Source organism: Aythya fuligula, chromosome 1 (genome assembly GCF_009819795.1).
Source record: "Aythya fuligula isolate bAytFul2 chromosome 1, bAytFul2.pri, whole genome shotgun sequence".
NCBI classification, from domain to species: Eukaryota; Metazoa; Chordata; class Aves; order Anseriformes; family Anatidae; genus Aythya; species Aythya fuligula.
The window spans coordinates 70806054-70827752 of NC_045559.1; the positions used below are offsets into that span (position 1 = coordinate 70806054).

The 21699-nt window shown below is 42.4% G+C and overlaps 1 protein-coding gene across 1 annotated transcript in view; it reads right to left on the reverse strand.

The window, feature by feature from the left end:
• The window catches only part of BORCS5 (BLOC-1 related complex subunit 5), a 75022-nt gene that overhangs the window by 13912 nt on the left and 39411 nt on the right, over positions 1–21699 (reverse strand). The window contains exon 3 of the mRNA XM_032207765.1: positions 3852–4009. Within this exon, the coding sequence (XP_032063656.1) occupies positions 3852–4009 (158 nt within the window). The remainder of the gene's footprint in view (positions 1–3851; positions 4010–21699) is intronic.

Consider the following 21699-nt stretch of genomic DNA (forward strand, 5'->3'; position numbering starts at 1 on the left):
TTGTTTAACTACTCTACCATCACACATGTTAAGAATGTAAAAGGAATGTTTATTATTGGAAAATGTGTTAATTTTTCAGTGGGTGTCTGTCAGCTTAGATGAAATATCTTAAATTTCATTTTGTATTGTAACAAGTTTTGTTTTCAAAATCATTATCAGTCTGACATTCCTATGGCAATAAAAGCTACAGATACACTGCATCAATATTTTGTCTTAGGGCAAAGCAAAAGAACTCTCCTAGCAATCCACTTTCAAATAGATTGTATGCACAATTTATCTAGGAACTATATCTGCCTTTATGGGTATACTGGATACTTTGAGTAGCATTTCCCCTTTGTCAGTATTGGAAGTCTAGTAAGAAATGCCAAAAGTATTTTATTTCAAAACAAGGCATGGTTCACCCCTGTAATTTTTAGCCTGAAGTATCACATCCTACGGAAGGTGAATCAGCTCATCCCCATCACGGAGCACACTGCAGTAAAACCCCCACCTAAGGTGAGGAAACGATCAGTTTTACCTGCTAACTAGCTATAACTGCCTTTTCTAACTTAGTATTTTATAAACTTATCTTTTGAAAACACATGTTTTTCTTAGCGTATGTATAACAAACTCACTTGGTGCAATATATTCCACCAGTAGACAAACCAAATCCTGTTTCCAGACCCATCTGAACAGTATGTGCCCAAGAAGTCAATAATGTTGTGATTAATCCAACAAGCTAGGAATGGGCATCCTACATAATACCAAAGAGTAGATACACTGCCCAGAAAATGCTATACACAAGCTTTTTTTTTTCTTAAAAATTGTTGAATTTTGTCAGGCTCCATACCCCTGGATTAACACATACATAAATCCCAAATCACTTTTGTGTTGTTTTTCAAACTGATAAGGGGAAAAAATTAGAAGGAATCCTTCAGTGATGCTGAGATTAAGGCAGTATTACAACAGATGGCGAGTCAGCTGCCAAAAAGTAATATGAAGCATAATATTTAATGCATATTAGTTATTTTTCCCTAAGATGCAAGTGTTCTTTTTATTTTTTATTTTTTTTTGGCAACAAAGACAAAGCTTACTGTGATAAAAACAAACCCTTCTGAAACCAGAAGGTACAAGTAAGTGCAACTGCTGAATATGGGCAGTTGAGTCAACTACTTTCAGCCATGTCTTTGCAATTCTTTCCTCAAGAAAGTACTTGGGTAAATACACTTCTTCTTGAGAACAAATATTCAAAGCAGCCTGGACAGCATACAGGTTCCATGTTTAGGAACAAGTAAGGCTCCAGCCAACATACTGCTAACTGGCTAAACTGGGAAGTGGGATAGAGAGCAACTCTAGGCTGTTCTGATTCCCAAAGGAAGGAAACACACAGATGGGTCTACTTAGATCTGCAATAACTACTGGCATGCCAGGTTTTTGTTTGCCTTAGATTAGTTTCTTTTCAATTAAGCACCATTTTAATTTAAATTGTGTGCTGATTTACAAACCACTGCAGTGAATTATGAGTTATCGAGGACCAATAAATTTGCAACAATACTTCTGAGTTTTTCCAGAAACCAGGAAACTTTTTTTCTGGACACACAAAGAGCAAAAGGTACTTGCACTGGAACATATTACCAATGAAAAACTAAATAGGTCCTGGTTGTAGCTTGTGGCATACTATACAGTAGGGCTATTACTATGCTGAATATAGTCAAAGTTTGAAAACTGAACAGACCTCAGACAAATGGTAGGAATCAGGGACTGAAGCACACCAACATTTTGTAGGAAAATTAAAAGCACTGTTCACTAGATGCCTGTTATCAGAAGAAATAAAAACACTGATACTTTCCGTATTAAAGAGAAAAAAGGGAAATACTAACTACTGAAGTAAGAATAAAATAATTTACTGTATAGCTCATGCACATGTTCTGCTTTTCACAATACACTTCGTATTCTCTTTCATTTTTACTCCTTACCAATGGTCAAAGCTTCATCTACATTGCAAAACTAAATCATTGTTGACAAATGGGTGCAGCCAAATATGATTTCCTTTGTCTACACTTGTAACAAGAGACATACCCTGCTCTAGCTCAGTTGCACCCTTTGTTGTCATCAACTGTCAACAGCAGTTCCACTTAGTGCTCTAAAGAGAGCCCAAACAATTTGGAAAGAATGATTTAAACTGAGTGGGTCCCACCCGGCTCCTCCAGAACACACATGCAGAACAGCTGATACAAGAAAAACATTTAAAAATGATTAGGAAAATGAACAGTAAAGACCCACCAAATCTGGCAGAGGGATTCAAAGCATCTGAAGTTACTTAAGTGTTGTGACACACACACACACACAAACACAAAAACAAAAAACCTGACACAACCTGACTTGTGAGTTGCCTGAGTTAGACTCACCCGTTTCTCCTTCACTAGGTCATACAGGAGTCTGTGATAAAGTCATTGACAATACCAGTTATATTACTGGCATTGAGTTAGATTTATTTTCTGTGAAAGAAAATCATAAGCGTTATGAACTGTAAGAAAGTAACGCCATGACTAACTCGAAAGGTAGTCTGTCACTTGCCATATAGAAGTCAAATCCAACTTGGGCAGATTGCACTGGTAGAGTCTACCATGACTTTAAATCATGCTGATACTCACTCTCACACTTTAACAGCCAAAAGAATTACAATCTACTTGGATTAATGCGGTACACTGTCATTAGGCTGGCAATTAAATTCCATTTCTGAGATTGTGTGATCTGAGTCACCAACATCTGCAAATATCTTTACATCTTGTGTAATAGCTGGCCTCAGATCTTGATACGCCAAAGTAAAAAGGCCTTTTTAATGGCTCCCACGTTATTTTGGACTTACAACTTCATGATGACAGCAGCTTCTCAAAACAGCCTATAAATCAAATTTATTATCCAGTTTGTCATGTGGGATTTCTTAACTCTAAGCCAATATAGCAACAATGAATCAAGGTCACTGTTTACAGTGCATGAATAAAAATTAACCACCTGTTCAAAATTTTTTATTTTGACATTGAAAGGTATTTGGTCTCTAACACTTTTGATATATACAGCACTTAAGAGTTCTTACACGTATCTGTGTATTTGAGAAGCCACTCTCAACAGCATCTCCTCTCATGCCAGCGTACCTTGACTTTTAAAAAAAATGTCAGCCATCCTACTGCTTCCAACACCAATAGTTACACAAAAGCAGACAGGCAATGCAGTTTCAGGATGCTTGCCCTAGGAATTAGTTTTCTCCCCACCAGTATCATTGAATATTTAAGCAGGTCAGTGATTTTCAAGTGACTCTTCAGTGATAAGGACAGTAACATACAAAGACTTTTTTTAACTGCCATACAGATCAGAGAAAAGGCTGACTTTGGAAACATTTTTCCATTTCTTCCATTGAAGAAAGAAAGAGCTACTACCTTCAACCTCTGCTACCTTCTCCATGTTATGATAACCATTTCTTACCTTAGAGCTTAAACATGATGCCTAATAAATCTTTAAGCAGACAGCTCTGAATAAGGAATGATATCTTCAAAAACTCCAGTCATCCTTTACTCCTTTAACAATTATTTGCAGTACTCGTAATACTAGAGAAACATACCCTGTTTACAGCCAAGAATCCTAGAACACAACCAGTAAATACACCACCTAAAAGTAACCACAGTGAAAGCCAGGGAATTTTGTTTGACACACACACACACACAGACGCACAGAGTTTCTCTACTGGGTTTACTTTAAAGCAGACTGCATAAAGCGACCCAAGACCGTGCAAGCATTTGCATTCATAGCTCAAGAGGGTCATCCCAAGGCCCCCAAACCCTTCCCACTAGACATGGGCATTCTGTGGGCTGTACCTCCTTGATCCGCTTCACAAGCGCATTCTGATCAAAAGCAACCGCTTCTGCACATTGGTGAAGGTGGTCTTGGTACCGGAGACACAGCTGTAGCACTTGGTGGGGGTCCAGCTTTTCCAGTTTGGTGTTGGTCGGAGAGGTCTGCCCACTGAGGAGTCCTAGGTGGCAAGGGAAGGAACGGAGTTAATCTGGCTGTTCACAGAACCAGTTCAACTGCAAGCAGAGAGGCAGCACAACATGTCCAGAAGAAAAGCTTGAAAGGGATGAATAAAAAGCTAATTCAGGTTTGAAGACTACTGAATGGACTTTAACAACATAATGGTCCAGTGAAGGCTAAAAGTGGGAAGGGCATGGATAGAAGATTTATGGACGTTTAGGATTCATAGCAGTGCAAAGAATAGTTTGCCATACAGCTTACCCCTCCTTGACAGAGCTTAAACGCAGAATCTAAACATAGTACCATAATGCACAACAGCTTGGTTCCCAGTGACAGGCTGCATAAAGCAAGTCCTGCTTCATCTCCGTCACAAGCAATTCTGAACTCTGACAAATGAGCCCCCTCCTCATTTATGTATGCCAGAAAGGGAAGGAGTGGAGTTCTGCAATCCCCTAAGGGCATGCGACTTGAACTATTTTCACTAGAATCTCACTGTCAAAAACAGATTTCTAAAAAATCATTAAAAATTCACTGGTCCCCCAAAACAAAGCTGAGTGAAAAACGACCCACCTAAGTTAAATTAAAAACTGGGGTGAAACGCTAATGTTTTGCCTACCTTACCTTTTTCAAAGCTTAACTTAGATATATATTTTAAGATCCTTACCTACTCACATGACTCTAGGTTTCACAAAAAGATCACCAAAAAAGTGTGAGACTTAATACTGGGCCACTGTTAATGTCCAGAGGAGCTAAAGGCAAAACCGTCCAGAGAAATTTCTCCTGCCCATTTTTTGTTGCTTGCACAGTGCAACTTGAGAACCCTTGCTGAGTTCAAGCACGTGTGTCATACTGTCAGCTTTCTCCACAGCTTCTGGAAAAAGTGATACTAAATTCTAAGGCCATCCTTTTTTGTTATTTCCTTTATTTATTTTCTTTTCATTTTCCTCCAGCATTAGTACAACTTCTTTCTAGTTGGGACAACATCTGTGACAAACAGCACACACACGCAATCTGCTTTTTCCAAAACTCCCGTAAAGCTATGTAAACTGAATTCAGCAACTGCATGCATGTGCCCTCTGGGGCTCTCCATTTACTGACAGGAAAAGACATTAAAACAGCAAATGTAAGCAAGTATCATACTAAGCAATTAAAAGGAGTAATAAATGCAAGTTATTTGGATTGGAAAAGTTCTTCTAAGAATGTACCTCACTGGGAAATAGAAAGTATTTTGGATGGCCCACATGCCTATTGCAAGCTACAAACAAATTGTGACATCAAGTTCTTGCCAAAACACTCACAAATAAGACAGAAACCAAGACTAAGTCAGAAATATCTTATGAATTTAAGAAAGTTAAACCTCTTCAAAAACATTTCCAGACAGAAATGAAAACAAAACTAGGAGAGCAACCTCATCAGATATGATGAAGTAGGTTTACTTTGCATCAACACTCACCGTTTTATTCTCTGAGGATGTTCTCAATTACCCTTTACATAAAACCCATCCTTTCCTCATCTTCAGTGGAAAGAAAGAAAGAAAAAAAATATATAATTTTGTTTTGCTGACTTGTCATCCACTACAGTTGCACTGCCTGTATCAACAGGTGAGGAGAGGATATAGACAGTTAACCATTTGGTCTCAAAAACCTGTATTAGCCAAATCCTTTTTTATGCTCTAGAAAGAATTACCTCAAACAAAATCTTAGGTCCAGCAATATCAATTGCAAATCTTTCAAGAAAACTTTCAGCTGAAGTGCAAACTTTAATGAGAGCAAACCCATTGAAGGAAATGAAACTTTTTTTTTTTTAATGTATACATTACATTTACATGTTTTAGCATTCCTTCAGTTTGTTAATTCTGATCTTCTGTAAATTTATCTTGTCAGGATAAGTGTTCAAATAATGTTGTCAACTTTTAATATGTTGAATGTTCACACAGGAATGAAAAGTTCATCGTACACCCGAGGCTGTTACCCTGTTCCTGCACTGATCAAAATATATGATGCTATCAACCAACTAATTTTCTTTTATTGCTAATCTCTCACCAACTTCAAGAGGAGGAAGAAAATTAGCCTCTGTTTAATAGATTTAATTAAAATGAAGTGTGTATTTTGGCTAAGCTAAGAATTATAAGAGTTGTGAAGCGGAACAGGGCAAGGACTGTTGAATGAGCTATAAAGGACTAAGTTACTCAAATTTATATTTTGTACTTACAACCCTGTACAGGTTGCAAAACGCTAAAAGCAAAATTAATAAACTATAAAGAGCATCTTATTCAGTATCCAGAAAAACGTGAACTCAAGTGAACGGAGACATTAGCTGGACTATCTTCATAAGGCAGAAGTTCAAATATAACCCAGTAAAAATGTTTGAAGCCATAATAAAAACCAAACAGCATACATTGTTTAAAGATAAAGGATAGCATTATTTTGGTTGATGCAGTAGGGAGAAGCCAAAGCAATTAGCTTTTCTCGAGATCTATGGCTCATGCTGCCCATGCCAGCAAAGAATTTAGTTCTGAATTTCAACTTGTAGGAAAAGAAAGAAGGAAGTGAACAGAGGCATGAAAAAAGCCACGCAGTCTTCTACCTGGCAGATATTCCCCTCATCAGAAATCGATCCCCTGTTTTTTGTCATTCACAGTGACTACTTACTGCCCACAGTGTAGATATTAAAATTTTATTAATTCATTGCATTTTATTTCTTAGCAAATCAGTAGCTTTGCTCCAAATAAGCAGTTGGCAGCAGTAAGTCACCTTGACACTTCGTGGAAGTCTTCAAACATGCAGATTCCAGAGAGATTTTACCAGGGGAACCCTGGGAAATAGGAACTGAGATGTGGGGCTGGGAAGGAGCCTCTGGAGTCCAGATCTCTTTCCTGCCTCCTCTCCCCAGCAGCAGACAGCAAGCCCCAAAGGCTTTCATGCAATATCTGCTCCACAAGCTCTGCCCTCCAGAGATAGCAGCACGTTTCCCAACACCCTTGAAAAATTGAAGATCCACAGGAAAACACCCAAACCAAGAGCGATACATGGAAAAAGGGCAGGAGGTTAAAAGGGTGTTGCTTGTATCCTTTGTTCGTATACAACAGAAAGCTGAGGAGACCAGCTAAAAGCCATCAGCAATTCAGCATCGAGGAGGTTTTGTTTCTAGAGCAGATAGCCAGCACTGCGAACTTCCAGGTATTATTAAATAACTTGCTTCTTGAAAATCACAACTTCCTCCTCAAAGCTTTGTCCCACGCTTTGAACTCTTCACCGAACAGGCCCATCCTCAGGGATGGAAGCAGGACTTGTCGACAAGCAGTTTTCAAAAGGATATGAGATCATATCTGTTGCAACAAAACATTTATTAGGTCAGTCTTTCAAGTGCCAAAAGGTGGAGGGAGACAGAGGTCTCCGCGTGGTTCGGGCTCACTCCAGACACAGCTAGCACTTGAACCTGCTCAGCAGCAAGTACCTAAGTGCCGAGCTGCCGCTACTTCACCGGGGAAAGGGTGTTCTTGTGATTTCATCGCTGTGATTATTACTTTTCTTCCCCTGCCCCCTCCAAGAGCGCATTTCTGCTCTTACACGGGAAGAAAACAGAATCTGAAGTCTTCAAGTCTTATTAAACTGAGTAGTCGTTTCCCAAGCTGTTGGTTCTCTTCCAAAGCGAGAAGCACACCCAGCACGGCTTTTATACTGACTGAACTGTAGAGAAGAGAACGCTTGGCACATGAGAGCCACAACTTCCCCCGTGTGATAAGGGAAGGCGGTGTGGAGGATGTCATGGCTTGGGGAAAACAAAAACGGGGACATGGGAGACGGACTACTGCCGAGCTTCAGTGTACAGACCAAAAATGCTTTGGCAACTGCCAAACATGCACATTCTTAGCTATCAAATTACACTGTAAAACGAATAAGACGACAGACCACATTACGTGCCTGCCATGATGAAGAGAAGTCAGGATCTGCTGCTTGCTCTGGATACATCCAATGAACAAACAGCGTACCCATGAAGGTGATAATAAGCAATGGGACAAACAGAGATTCACATTTCAGCTCCTAAATGGTGCTTTAGGGAGAAAAAGAAAAGCATACCAAGTATGTCGTGCATAGAAAAATATCATATATCACTACAAGGCAGGCTGACCCATGGACTTGACAAATCTGTTATTGTTTCCATATTCCCTGGCAAAGCAGAGGCATGTTAAAACCATTTTCCTCCTACTTAGTCATCTCCTCATTGGTTCCAGGTCAATGTACACTTCCAACAAATCAGATCCTACTGAGCAGAAGAAAGCTGTTAGTTTAAAAAGCATTTTTATGACTAGAAAAGTTTGTGAGAAGATGCTTTACATGGTATACTGACTCTACATACATACAGAGCCCAGTTACCAACCACAGTCATGTTCTGCTGCTTTTAGGGACAATCCTAACAACAATGGGAGTGCTTTCCAACTTGAAACATATTATTACTTCTTTGTGACTTATGTAGTACCCTTTCAAGCAGTAATGGCAGACATCACAGAAAGAAAATAAAATGTCCAATGTTGTTAATTTATTTATTACAGGCAACAGAGCACAGGACACTGTGGTCTTCTTACCTATTTAGAGGCCAGAAGGGTTATGGTCATTCAAGTAATCAACCCTTCTGTGGAATAGAAGAGAAGACTTCTATGGTAACCACTTGTTTAATAAGACCAGAAGTTTACCTTGACCAGAATAGTGCTCCCAACATTTCACAACAGTGGACATTTAGAAAAGAAAGTCTTCATCTCTGCTTCGTCCTCTAGCACAATCATCCTACCTCCAAGTTATTTTTTCTCTGAACTTTGTAATACTGTGGTCCGTGAAGCTCTGACACTTAAATTTCTGTGCAACAGCAGCAATCTAGAGTGGAGTGTACTTTTTTCCATCGTGTTTCCCAGATTAAGAACCCACAGTTAAGTCTCCTCTCCTACAGAAGACTTAATTTCTCTGATTATTTCTCTAACGCCCTCAAAGAACCCTGCACCCTGAGGCCTGACTTCCCTCTTTTAAAGCCAAGTCAATTCTTCTCCGATTGCACGGTGTTTTACAAGTCTAAAAATCCAGTTGCTTCTGTAATTGCTACCCCTTTGCTGGACTGACTATTCAGCAACACCCTTTTTAAGGGCTTGCATTTACAGCGTACTGCATGTCATCACCTTTTCTCCTGTGAGCAAGGTTAAATGAAGCAATAGATTACACACTGTGATTAACAATAGCTTGTCACTTTATAGAGGCGCTCCCAGTTCTGGTACCTCTTTCTGAAGATTTATTACTGTGTACATTACCATTTTTTTTTTTGTAAAACCTCTGCTGTGAATACTTCTCATTCAGCCTTGTAAAGAACGATATACTTTTGTAATGAATGCTGATTCAACTAATTGATTTTGCTTTTCTCAAATTCTTCTCTGACAATCCCACAGACTCTTCAGAAAGCTTCCGAAGAATCTAAGGAGCTTTCATAAGCATATGTTATTAGCTGTTCTTAAGGAATTTCTCTTCTGGTATTTCTTATTTAACGATTTCTTATTTAAACTGCTAGAGTTTGTAAACTTCTGCTCACCTATCCAAGATTTCCTTTTGCCTTTAATTTTTTTTGGAAATATCTTTTTGCCTATAGCTCTTTTCACACTCCTTTAACAAGGCAATCCCTCCCAACCCTTTCAAAATCACCTTTGCTGCCTGCAACTTACTTCTTTTCAGCTGTTTCTAATTCCTCCTCCTTACCACCCTCTTTTCTTAATGAAACTCCTCTTCATATATTTAACCCAAGACAGTAAAACTTCCTCAGCTCTTCCACTCCTCACTGAATTTGAGGAGGCTCTGGTTGCTACCAACAAAATAGTGCTGGGTCATTTCACACACCCTCTTTAAAAGACAACATTAGTTTTACCTTAAAAAGTGGTGTTTTTCAGGTCTGCAGGAATTTTCCAGTGTTACAAGATTATTTAAAAATGATCAGACCAACAATTTCCCTCAACAAGCACTTGTAATGCTCTTGGGTAAAGCTACGCAGTCTGGCTACTCTCACAAATGAAGTCTGCCCTCAGTAGCCACAGTTTAACTATGATAACATCATACAGTTGCCTTCCTCATTGCTATTTTTGGGGAGGCTGTTTTGTGAGCACCTTCAGGTATCCTAGAGTACCCAAAAAAAAAAAATAATCCACACAAGAAACAGATGAGACTCCATAGACTGAACATTCTTTCTTGATCATTACTGCTTGCACAAGTTTGGAGGCAACAATTTGCTATTAGCTGAGATAGAGAGCTCATTTCCCCATGCAAGAGGACTTTAATATGACATATGGAAAAGAAACAATTGCACATGTGTGTGCAGCAGAATAAAAGGCATTGAAATACATCCAAACATACAAAGTAAGCAGATTTATATGGTTCTTATTGACCAAATGCTTTGAATTGTCATTGTGTACCTCCTCCTCTCATTCTTGAAGACTAACAAAAGACTACATTTTCAGCAAAGCCTTTTTTTTTTTCCCTGATAATTCTGTTAGGATACATCAAAATTTATACATTCAGAGATGGAAGCCAGGCTGCCCTAAGAAAAGGGCATACACCATAGAATTAGTAGAGGTCAAGTATGACGAAAGGCAACTTCCAAAAATATAACCAAAATTACAGTTAGTCACCGAGAAAACTTTAACCTGAACTGTAGATGACCACATAATCTTTTTTACAAATCAGTTTATTTTCTAAAATCACACCGATAAAACACCTTGTAATAAAATATGTATTTACTCAAAGACAAAATCCAGCTTTGTTGCCTGTGTATTTTCAATTCCTTTGAACTTTAATAGGGAAACACAATGACTGTAGGCAAACTGAATAGCTATTATGTGAGCAAAGAACATATTTGTATTGTGGCAAGGAATGTTGGCTGTAACAGCAATTTTTCCTCTATTTTGGAGTTCATACCATGTGATCTGTTACTTCTGCATGGGTGACAGATGGGCTGAAGACTCTTGTCTTGTCACATCATTTAACAGGCAACTTGTCTGACCAAAGAGTCCAAATACTCTCTCAGTATGAATATTGTGCCTCAGTTTCCTAACACCACAAGCTATTACTTGTAAGATAATACTCATTAAGATATAAAAATCACCACTGCTTTTATTCCTCCATCATTTACCTTTAAAAAATAAAATAAAATTAAGAAGATCAAAGACATTAAAGTTTCTTTAAAAGTGTAGTTTTAAAGAGCAAAAAATCCAATCTCTTATGGTTTTATACCTATTAGAGGCACAGATCTTACATTAGGAGAAATTGCGATTGAGGGTTTTTTGTTATTACTATTATTAAATGCACTAAGACAATCTGTTTATGATATTTCTGCTTTACTTTTGAGCCTCATTTTTATTAAGGCTTAGATCCGACAAAAATTTCTGTAGACCATTAAAACTTTCTCCTGTCAAATAGGGATGGTTATAATGGTTATACGTAATCACTAAGGCACTCATAATTTTTTGCACCACTTAAGCTTCCAACATCTCTAAAGCAACAACTTTCACTCCATACTTTGTATGATCTGGAAAGCAGTGAGTGCGATGGAGCCTGATCATGACTAGGAATTTGAAGACTGCTGCAAAACAGAAACGTTTCATTGATGCAAAAGTTTTCTATATTGAAATTCCAGTTTGAAAAGAGGAAAACCACAAACAAATCAGAAATGCTTCCTCACATGGCCTGTTAGAAATCTGTATGCCCAAAAGGGGGAAACAGCATCCGGTCTGTGTGCACTAAAGTTTCTGTCTGCAGTTATTTAGATATGCCTCTTTTTAAGTATGAGATTGCTGCGTGATAAGCCTTGGAAAAGTTGCTATTGGTTACCAGAAAATCGGTAGCATGTCTACTAATACCCTTGTTTTGAAGCTTCAGGTAGGGAAAAAGGTACACAATGTACTCTGGAGAAAAGCACACAGCTGCACTATGTCACATAAAAGCAGCCAAGATACAGATTTTTTTATTTTTATTTTTTTTTAAAGCTTCTGGATCACAGAAGTGATATGTAAGAGAGTGTTTTTGACTAAGCATTTGCAATATTGTATGGTCCACTTCCTGCCACAGGCCCAAAAGGATAATTATAAGCAAAAGATTAGGAAAAGAGATGGGATAATTCACAGGAAAGAGAGAGATAGTGGTTCTGTGTCGTGCAATAAACTGTACTCACTTACTCTAGAGCAACTTTTAAAATTTATTTTTTTTTTTTGCAAACACATCAAGACAGACCTAAGACCTACCATCATTTGATAATGTAAGCACATGATATCGGCAGGCTACAGCTGACCTCCTTATTCCAAACACGATACACATAGGCAGAAGAGTAACGTCATTTTACAAGATGAGGAATGGAGGCACCAAGAGATTAAGTGATTTATCCAAGACCACATGGAAGCTGCTGTCCCCCAGCCTGATGACTTCACCAGCAGAACATCCCTCCCCTTCTCTCACTCTCAAGTAACAGACTCCAGCAGCTCAGGAAGCAGCAGAGCCAGTTTTCCTGTGGAACTGTCAGTGTCAAACACATTTGTGCAGTCTCTCCCACACAGATTCTCAGACATCTAATAAAGGTTCATGATACAACCAGAGACAAATTAAGGTATTCTTCTCTCCCGACCCCCATGTACACGCTCCGCTAAAGGGAAGGTCCAGCTCCCTTCTTCCCCACCTCACATGCCTCATGCCCACCACAAGCAAGCACTGATGTGCAGTTACTGCACAGAGAACAATTCACTTTGCTAAAACAGCAGAGGACAAACCCAGTGGCTTGTTGTTTTTGTTGTTTTTTTTTTTTTCCTTTCTCTAGGGTTGCAGAAGGATTCAGCTTACCAGGAGCTCAAAAACTACAGCTAGTATCTGGAGAAGCAGGAGAGAGAAAAGCAAAGGACAGAGGGAGATCTGTCTGTGTGAGCAACAGCAAGCTGCTACTTCAATTTTTTCTGCATGCAAAACCTTTGAAGAGTCTCAGCTTTACCTGTCCACCTCTCTTCCTTAAAATAACAGGACTTTAACTAGCTTTCCTAACTCTCTCCACTGCAAAATTTGGTCGACATTTGCTAGCAGACACAAAGTTTTCTAGACTGTAGATGGAAGAGAAGAGGGTAAATAGGAGCAAATACACTCAATTTCTCTTAAATAAATATGAACAAATAAACAACAAAAACCAGAAAACTAAAAGTCATCTAACTGATTCTATTGTCAGTAGTAAGATAGTTCCTTGAGGCTAACCTTTATTTTCTTTTAAGTAAAAGTGTATGGAATTTTATCCACACATACTAACAAGAAAAATAAAAATAAAAGAACACAGTGTTGAGTGGTCTATAGAGGAAAGGAGACATCTGAAGTCACCTGTAAGTACAAGGGCACCCATGTGAAGCTGTGGCATGTCTGCTATTCCACAATAACCAGCCTGTGTACACACCCAAACCCCAAGTAAATTCAGTGGGGGCCAAGTACACCGTGCTGCTTTTACCAAGATGCAAAAGCACACACGCAGACAGTTCCTACACCATAGCCTAAGAGCTGCAAGTCTGAGTTCACAACCTGGTTTTCTCCACGGTAACTTATTCACATGCCTTGTGCCTGAGACCACATTACAGGAAAGACTACTTGAAGCAAAATGACCAGCCCCTTCAGGTTTATACAATCAGATTACAACATGTCAACAAATGAGATATGGCTCTTCAACGAGTGATATATTTTATTAGGTTAACTGATACTGCTGTCTGTTGCTTTCCTCCAAATTTCTGGGCACCTTCTTCAATTCAATTGTCAATTTGAAACTATCACGACTGCAATTTATTGCCAAAACGTGGCATAGAGCAAGACTGATGAACTGCATTGACTTGCAGAGGCAGTGAGTCCAAGACTCCTCTTCTGTTTTCCAGAGATGACGAAAGCTGTTTTAAAGGTGCTAGAGAAATCTTTAGAGATTGAAAGAGATCCTTTTAAATATGTAATAGGATCTGCTGATAAAAGTTTTCATCGATGATTTGTAACTGCAAGCAAAACATAGCACTGACTGTGGTATAACCACCATTTATACACATGAAAGGCACAGTTTCTATTTGGTATGTAGTAGTACTTTTAACATCTGTCCTATCTTTTGTGTACTATCACAACAAACACCATACTCTCAACTACAACTGCAGCCGCAAATCTTAAGGGCTTGAGCCATGGCACATTGCCAAGTAAAAATAATGTCATGGCCAAGAGTTATGGACATGTCATAACCTTTGTCCATTTTTCCAAGAGCTCTAACTGAAATATACACTAAAGAAGAACTATCCAAAATATACTGTTGACAGTTTCTGGCCACAGGTACTAGGAACAGGAATTTCTGTCTATTATGTGCATTCAGAAAAACATACCAAAGAAGAGTGATTTGTAAATGCTGATGAGTTGGCGTTTTCCACTTTATCTTCTTTTCTCATGTGCGACCCAATTAATCATTCATCCATTTTGCTGGCAACATGGGCTGCCATTTCATTGAACGGCTCAGGTTGGAAGGGACCTTAAAGTGGTGCTTAGGGACATGGTTTAGTGGGTGACATTGCTGGTAGGGGTATGGTTGGACCAGATGATCTTGGAGGTCTTTTCCAACCTTAACGATTCTGTGATTCTGTGATCTAACTCCAACCCCCCTGCCACGGGCAGGGATGCCACCCACTAGATCAGGTTGGCCAAGGCCTCATCTAACCTGGCATTGAACACCTCCAGGGATGGGGCATCCACAGCATACTGGTTTTATTGTGGCTGATATTTCTTAAACTAGATAGCTGATTTTTTCCTACGTGCTGTGGTAACATGATCTGGAAGCTTTTATTGTGTAAGCCCCGTATTTTTAAGACTGACTTGGGGACCATATAAAGATGTTCTCTGAAGGTTTTACCAGCATACCTTCCAAATGGCTGCATTACTCAGGAGCAGCAGAGTATAGTTGGGACTGATGAAACTTCTTAAATGATACAACCCACACATACATAGCTCATACAGCATGCACTTCACAGAAGATAAGTAATTACTCCTCACTTCTTGAAACTAACTTACCTGGACTCTAGTTTATTAGGATAAGTGGTTATCTGCTAGTAAGGCCAGCTGAGTAAGAGAAGGTAAGGTTCTACCCACTGCATTCCTCTTGGTGAGTACAAAGCAAGCAAGCATCACTTTGGGAACCTGGCTGTCCTCAGCAGATCAAACTTCTTAGCTTGGCAACTCCACTGTCCAAACAGAACAAAATTATTCAGGGCGAGCTGTTTCCTATTAAATGATCGTATCATCTGACATTTTCTCTGTGCACGCCTGCTGCCGAACTCTGAACCATTGCTTTCCTCTCTATTCTCTCTCCCACCTGTATTTAAATATTCAAGTTCCTGTCTTCCCAATTCACGTCAACCACATTCAAGTGCTTTTCTTTCTCAGTAGTCTGTTTTTATTTTTCTCCCTCATCCACCAGATGGATGCCATTTTTCCCAGCAGTATTAGTATCTAAACAAGTAGCACTGTTCCCAGCATTGTATTGCAACATAAGGGTGTTTTCCAAGGCCAGAAGGCATCATGGAGCTGGAACTGGCATGAAATTATAACAGCTAAACTGAGGACACTGAAATTACTCAGAGGTTGAATTGGGGAGGGAAGGAGGAGACAACAGGCAATATTTACTTTTAACAGGGTGTTTAAAAAAATAACCACTCAGCTTTGTGTGACTTATTAGGGCACCTAAAACATTCAGCAGTTACACTGAAATAAGTGGCCTGCCGTGCTCTGTATTACTTGCATGTTTATCATCTACTGTCAAATACTGTCAAGTGGCAAAGTACCTTGAAGAAAGACAAAGCACAATAAGGAATCCCTAGCATGAAGTGTTTTAAAATCCCAACAGAAAAAAAAAATCTTGAAAATAGTACCACCTCTGCAGTAGACTGTTTACACTTCAGTAAATGAACTCCTTAGTAAAACATTACAAAACAGCATCGCCTTACTATTAAAATAAGCTGCTACTTAAGAAAGCGTTGAATATTGACAGTGACACTTGTAAGGACAGGATGGCACAAGTAAGCCGTAGGTAATGGCAATCTAGGAGTGCCGCCTCCATCAGTTACGCACGCAGCACATAACGGCACATGGTTAGCAAGCCTGGGAGCTCCTTGAACCCTGGCTCCCCATGCTCTGAGACAATGACTTGAATCCCATCATGGCCATAAACCTGGGAAGACACTGCTCAGAGCCAGCGCTGACAACTTCCACATTCCAGCTCTGCCAAGCACCTACGTCACTCCCTCTGTGGTTAGATATACCCAGAATATAACAATTCATTTCTCCCTTCGCTTAACTCTAGCCTCGAACAGTGCAGCTGTGAAAACATACCACCCCACACATTTTTTTGTTTAATTATTATTACTTTTAATACACGGTCTGCTGATGTGTTCACGCACAGCACGAAATCTGCTTTCTAAATCTATCCTGGAAAGTATCAGTCATTGCACAGCAAAGCTTCACTTCCTCACCATAGCACTTCTCAATAGATATCTTTCAATTTGTAGGTGGAGTGGCACTCTTCCTTCGTGCCTCCCTCAAGGTAAGAGCTATCACAAGAGTTAGCAGCCTCTATATGCCTCGTAGCTGGGACACCTTCCCGCAGTTGGGAAAAGAGCACTGACCGTGTCTGAAACAAGTATGGTCATGGACCTAAATCCTGAGCTGATCTTAGGACTCTCTGCCACTGAAAATGGCATGGGTCTTGTTGCACTGCCAGCCCTCCTTGCCGGGGCCCTTCCTTGTATCCGTTGTGGTTGCTGCTGCAGGACGCTGCTCACCTGCCCAAGAGCTACCAGCTTGCTGCCTCTGGTTCCACAGAATCACAGAATCACAGAATTTCTAGGTTGGAAGAGACCTCAAGGTCATCGAGTCCAACCTCTGACCTAACGCTAACAGTCCCCACTAAACCATTTCCCTAAGCTCTACATCTAAACGTCTTTTAAAGACCTCCAGGGATGGTGACTCCACCACTTCCCTGGGCAGCCTGTTCCAGTGCCTCACAACCCTTTCAGTGAAGAAGTTCTTCCTAACATCTAACCTAAAACTCCCCTGGCTCAACTTAAGCCCATTCCCCCTCGTCCTGTCACCAGGCACGTGGGAGAACAGGCCAACCCCCACCTCGCTACAGCCTCCCTTGAGGTACCTATAAAGAGTGATAAGGTCGCCCCTGAGCCTCCTCTTCTCCAGGCTGAACAAGCCCAGCTCCCTCAGCCGCTCCTCGTAGGACTTGTTCTCCAGGCCCCTCACCAGCTTTGTCGCCCTTCTCTGCACCCGCTCAAGCACCTCCATGTCCTTCTTGTAGCGAGGGGCCCAAAACTGAACACAGTACTCGAGGTGCGGCCTCACCAGAGCTGAGTACAGGGGGACGATCACCTCCCTAGCCCTGCTGGTCACACTGTTCCTGATATAAGCCAGGATGCCGTTGGCCTTCTTGGCCACCTGAGCACACTGCTGGCTCATATTCAGCCGACTATCCACCATCACTCCCAGGTCCTTCTCTGCCTGGCAGCTTTCCAACCATTCCTCTCCCAGCCTGTAGCTCTGCTTGGGGTTATTGCGCCCCAGGTGCAGGACCCGGCACTTGGCCTTGTTGAACTTCATGCAGTTGACCTCAGCCCATCGGTGCAGCCTATCCAGGTCCTCCTGCAGAGCCTTCCTACCCTCAAGCAGATCGACACACGCACCTAACTTGGTGTCATCTGCGAACTTACTGAGGGTGCACTCGATGCCCTCGTCCAGATCATTGATGAAGATATTAAAGAGGACCGGCCCCAGCACCGAGCCCTGGGGGACGCCACTAGTGACTGGCCTCCAACTGGACTTGGCTCCATTCACCACGACTCTTTGGGCCCGGCTATCCAGCCAGTTTCTAACCCAACGAAGCGTGCGCCAGTCCAAGCCAAGAGCAGCCAGTTTCTTGAGGAGAATGCTGTGGGAGACGGTGCCAAAAGCCTTGCTGAAGTCAAGGTAGACCACATCCACAGCCTTTCCCTCATCCACCAAGCGCGTCACTCTGTCATAGAAGGAGATCAGGTTCGTCAGGCATGACCTGCCTTTCATAAAGCCATGCTGACTGGGCCTGATCGCCTGCTTGCCCTGCAAGTGCTGCATGATGACTCTCAGGAGGATCTGCTCCATGAGCTTTCCTGGCACTGAGGTCAAACTGACAGGCCTGTAGTTTCCTGGGTCTGCCCTCCGGCCCTTCTTGTAGATGGGCGTCACGTTTGCTAGCCGCCAGTCGATTGGGACCTCCCCCGATAGCCAGGACTGCTGATAAATGATGGATAGTGGCTTGGCCAGCTCCTCTGCCAGTTCCCTCAGTACCCTTGGGTGGATCCCATCCGGCCCCATCGACTTGTGCACATCTAAGTGCCGTAGCAGGTCACCAACCAGTTCTTCATGGATAATGAGGGCCACATCCTGCTCCCCATCCCCTTCCACCAGCTCAGGGTACTGAGTATCCAGAGAACATCCGGTATTGCCGCTAAAGACTGAGGCAAAGAAGGCATTGAGCACCTCCGCCTTTTCCTCATCTCTTGTAACTAAGTTTCCCCCCGCATCCAGTAAAGGATGGAGATTCTCCTTAGTCCTCCTTTTTGTGTTGATGTATTTATAGAAACGTTTTTTGTTATCTTTAACGGCAGTAGCCAGATTGAGCTCCAGATGAGCTTTGGCCTTCCTAATTTTGTCCCTGCACAGCCTCGCTACTTCTTTAAAGTCCTCCTTAGTGGCCTGCCCACTTTTCCAAAGCTTATAAACCCTCTTTTTCCTCCTAAGATCAAGCCACAATTCTCTGTTGAGCCAGGCCGGTCTTCTCCCCGCCAGCTCGTCTTTGGGCACGTGGGGACAGACCGTTCCTGCGCCATTAAGACTTCCCTCTTGAAGAGCGCCCAGCCTTCCTGAACCCCTCTGCCCTTCAGAACCGCCTCCCAAGGGACTCCACCAACTAGTGTCCTGAGCAGCTCAAAGTCAGCCCTCCGAAAGTCCAATACAGCGGTTTTACTGGTCCCCTTCCTGGCCTCGCCAAGAATAGTGAACTCCACCATTGCGTGGTCACTCTGCCCGAGACAGCTCCCGACGATCACGTCCTCCACCAGTCCTTCTCTGTTTGTGAAGAGAAGGTCTAGCGGGGCACCTCCCCTGGTAGGCTCACTAACCAGCTGCGTCAGGAAGATATCTTCCACGCTCTCCAGAAACCTCCTAGACTGCTTTCTCAGGGCTGTGTTGTGCTTCCAGGATATGTCAGGGAAGTTGAAGTCCCCCACGAGTACAAGAGCTGATGATTTTGCAACCTCTGTCAGCTGCCTGTAGAATTCCTCATCCGTCTCCTCATCCTGGTTCGGCGGTCTATAGCAGACCCCGACCAGGACACTAGCCTTGTTGTCCCTGCCGATCCTAACCCAAAGGGACTCGACCTTGTCATTCCCAACCTCGAGTTCTACAACCTCGAAAGACTCTCTAATATAGAGAGCCACACCACCACCCCTTCTATGCTGCCTGTCCCTTCTATAGAGCTTATAGCCAGGCATTGCAGCACTCCAGTCATGAGACTGGTCCCACCACGTCTCCGTGATGGCAACCAAGTCGTAGCCTGCCTGCCGCACGATGGCTTCCAGCTCCTCCTGTTTGTTACCCATGCTGCGTGCATTGGTGTAGATGCACTTCAGCTGGGCCATTGCCTTATCCTCCGGCCTTGCCATTGTTCCCCCTGGCACAGCCCCAACAATCCTAGCCTCAGCCCCATCCCCCTTCCTACCTAGTTTAAAGCCCTCTCAATGAGCCCTGCCAGCTCCTGGCCCAGGATCCTTTTTCCCCTAAAAGATAGGGATCCGTCTGCGGCCATCAGGCCAGGTGCTGAGTAAAGTGCCCCATGATCAAAAAACCCAAGATTTCTGCGTTGGCACCAGTCCCGGAGCCACGTGTTTAACAGGTGGGCTTTCCGTGTCCTCTCTGAACCCCTCCCTGCCACCATAGGGATGGACGAAAACACCACCTGCACTCCCGCTCCATCCACTAACCGACCCAGTCCCCTAAAGTCCCTTTTGATAGCCTTGAGGCTTCTCTCTTCGATGTTATCACTGCCCCACCAGCCTAGCTCACCAGGAGGCCACGAGACTCAGAAGCAGCACAAAACATGCAGCTATAGCAATGATCTTCCTCCTCTCGCTGTTGGCTCAGTTCACCCCACCCAGAGGATGACCTGAGAAAGGTAGGTGTTCAGAGCCTGGGGCAGAGCCTGGCATGCATTATGAGGCCAGACCAGGCGCGGACTAACTCTCAGCATCCTCTGACTACACAAAGACACATACAAGGAAGACAGAAAAACATGGCATGCTGGCATGCTATAGATGCATACAGTGTCAGAATAAGACCAGTCAAAGTAACGGGTACATGGGGACATCTGTCAAAACCTTTTGCTTCTAGCACTAGAAAATATGCACAAAAGCCAAATAAAACCGAAGACACTAAGCAGTTAGTCAACTGTTGAGCATTTTATCTGATATAGCTTTAAAAAAGAAAGAAAAAACAAACAAACAAACAAACAAACAAACAAACAAAAAAAACAGAAACCAAACCAGGCTTCTGACTTGGTTTACTCTAAGTGAAATTTAAGAGCACTTCAATTAACACATCTCCACTGGGTACTCCGCTCATGCACAGAGCCAGCCTGAAATCTTGGCGCGGGCTCTGGCACCGCAGCCTTTGCAATGACTAACGAGTGGCCTGAATTGGATCACAGAGCCACGGTGCTCAGCCACCACACTTTGTGCCTGAGGAAGCAAGCTCAGGTCTCCTGGCACAGCGGAGGAGCAGCACACATCCTCAGTCCCCAGTAGGTGGCCTGTGGCAGGCCTGCCCCACTCCGTGCCTGCGGCCTGGGCAATGTGGAGCCCTCAGGCAAGACAACTGACAGGAAACTTCCCCAGCAGCCACTCACAGGCACCTCGCCATTATGAGAAGATGGTTGATACTAATAAAGAAGGGGGAGATGTGGGAGCATGGCCATGGGGGTCAGCAAGCCCCATCATTTATGATAACATCAGACTCTTAAGGATGAGGCCATCAGGAATGTAAAAGAGTTTAGAGGGAACAAAGAAGGGTGATTCAGGAGACTCCATGCAGTCTCGTGTTTCTTGTTCTCCAGACATTAAGGCATGGAAGTTTCTGGGTGTTTGGTGTTGTTGTTATATGCAATGTTGTTTGACCAATGAAAAGTTGTTTGAAAAGAACTGCTGTGGGGAGAAGGGTATAAGAGCCTGCCCTCTATATAAAAAGGCAACACGATATAATGAAGTTGTCATCAATAAAGAAGCAGAAAGAAGGAATGAAAAGGAACAGGCTGGCAGAACGGAGACCAGGACAGGAACAGGCACATTGATCGCCTCATGAAGACAGGTTTGGCCAAACTCAGCAAACCGCTCAAAGAAGCTCGTACAGAAAGTCGCTGGAAACAGGTGCACTGGAGCTGGAGAGAAGCGGACCTGTGCACACAACCACCCCTTGCTGGTAAGCAGTTGCGCATTATGGGGAATCATACGTCCCTAGAACAAAGACTGTCCTGGTAACCTTACAGCTTATTCTCCTTATTAACAATCATACAGGTTATGATCCTGAAATACGGGACCAA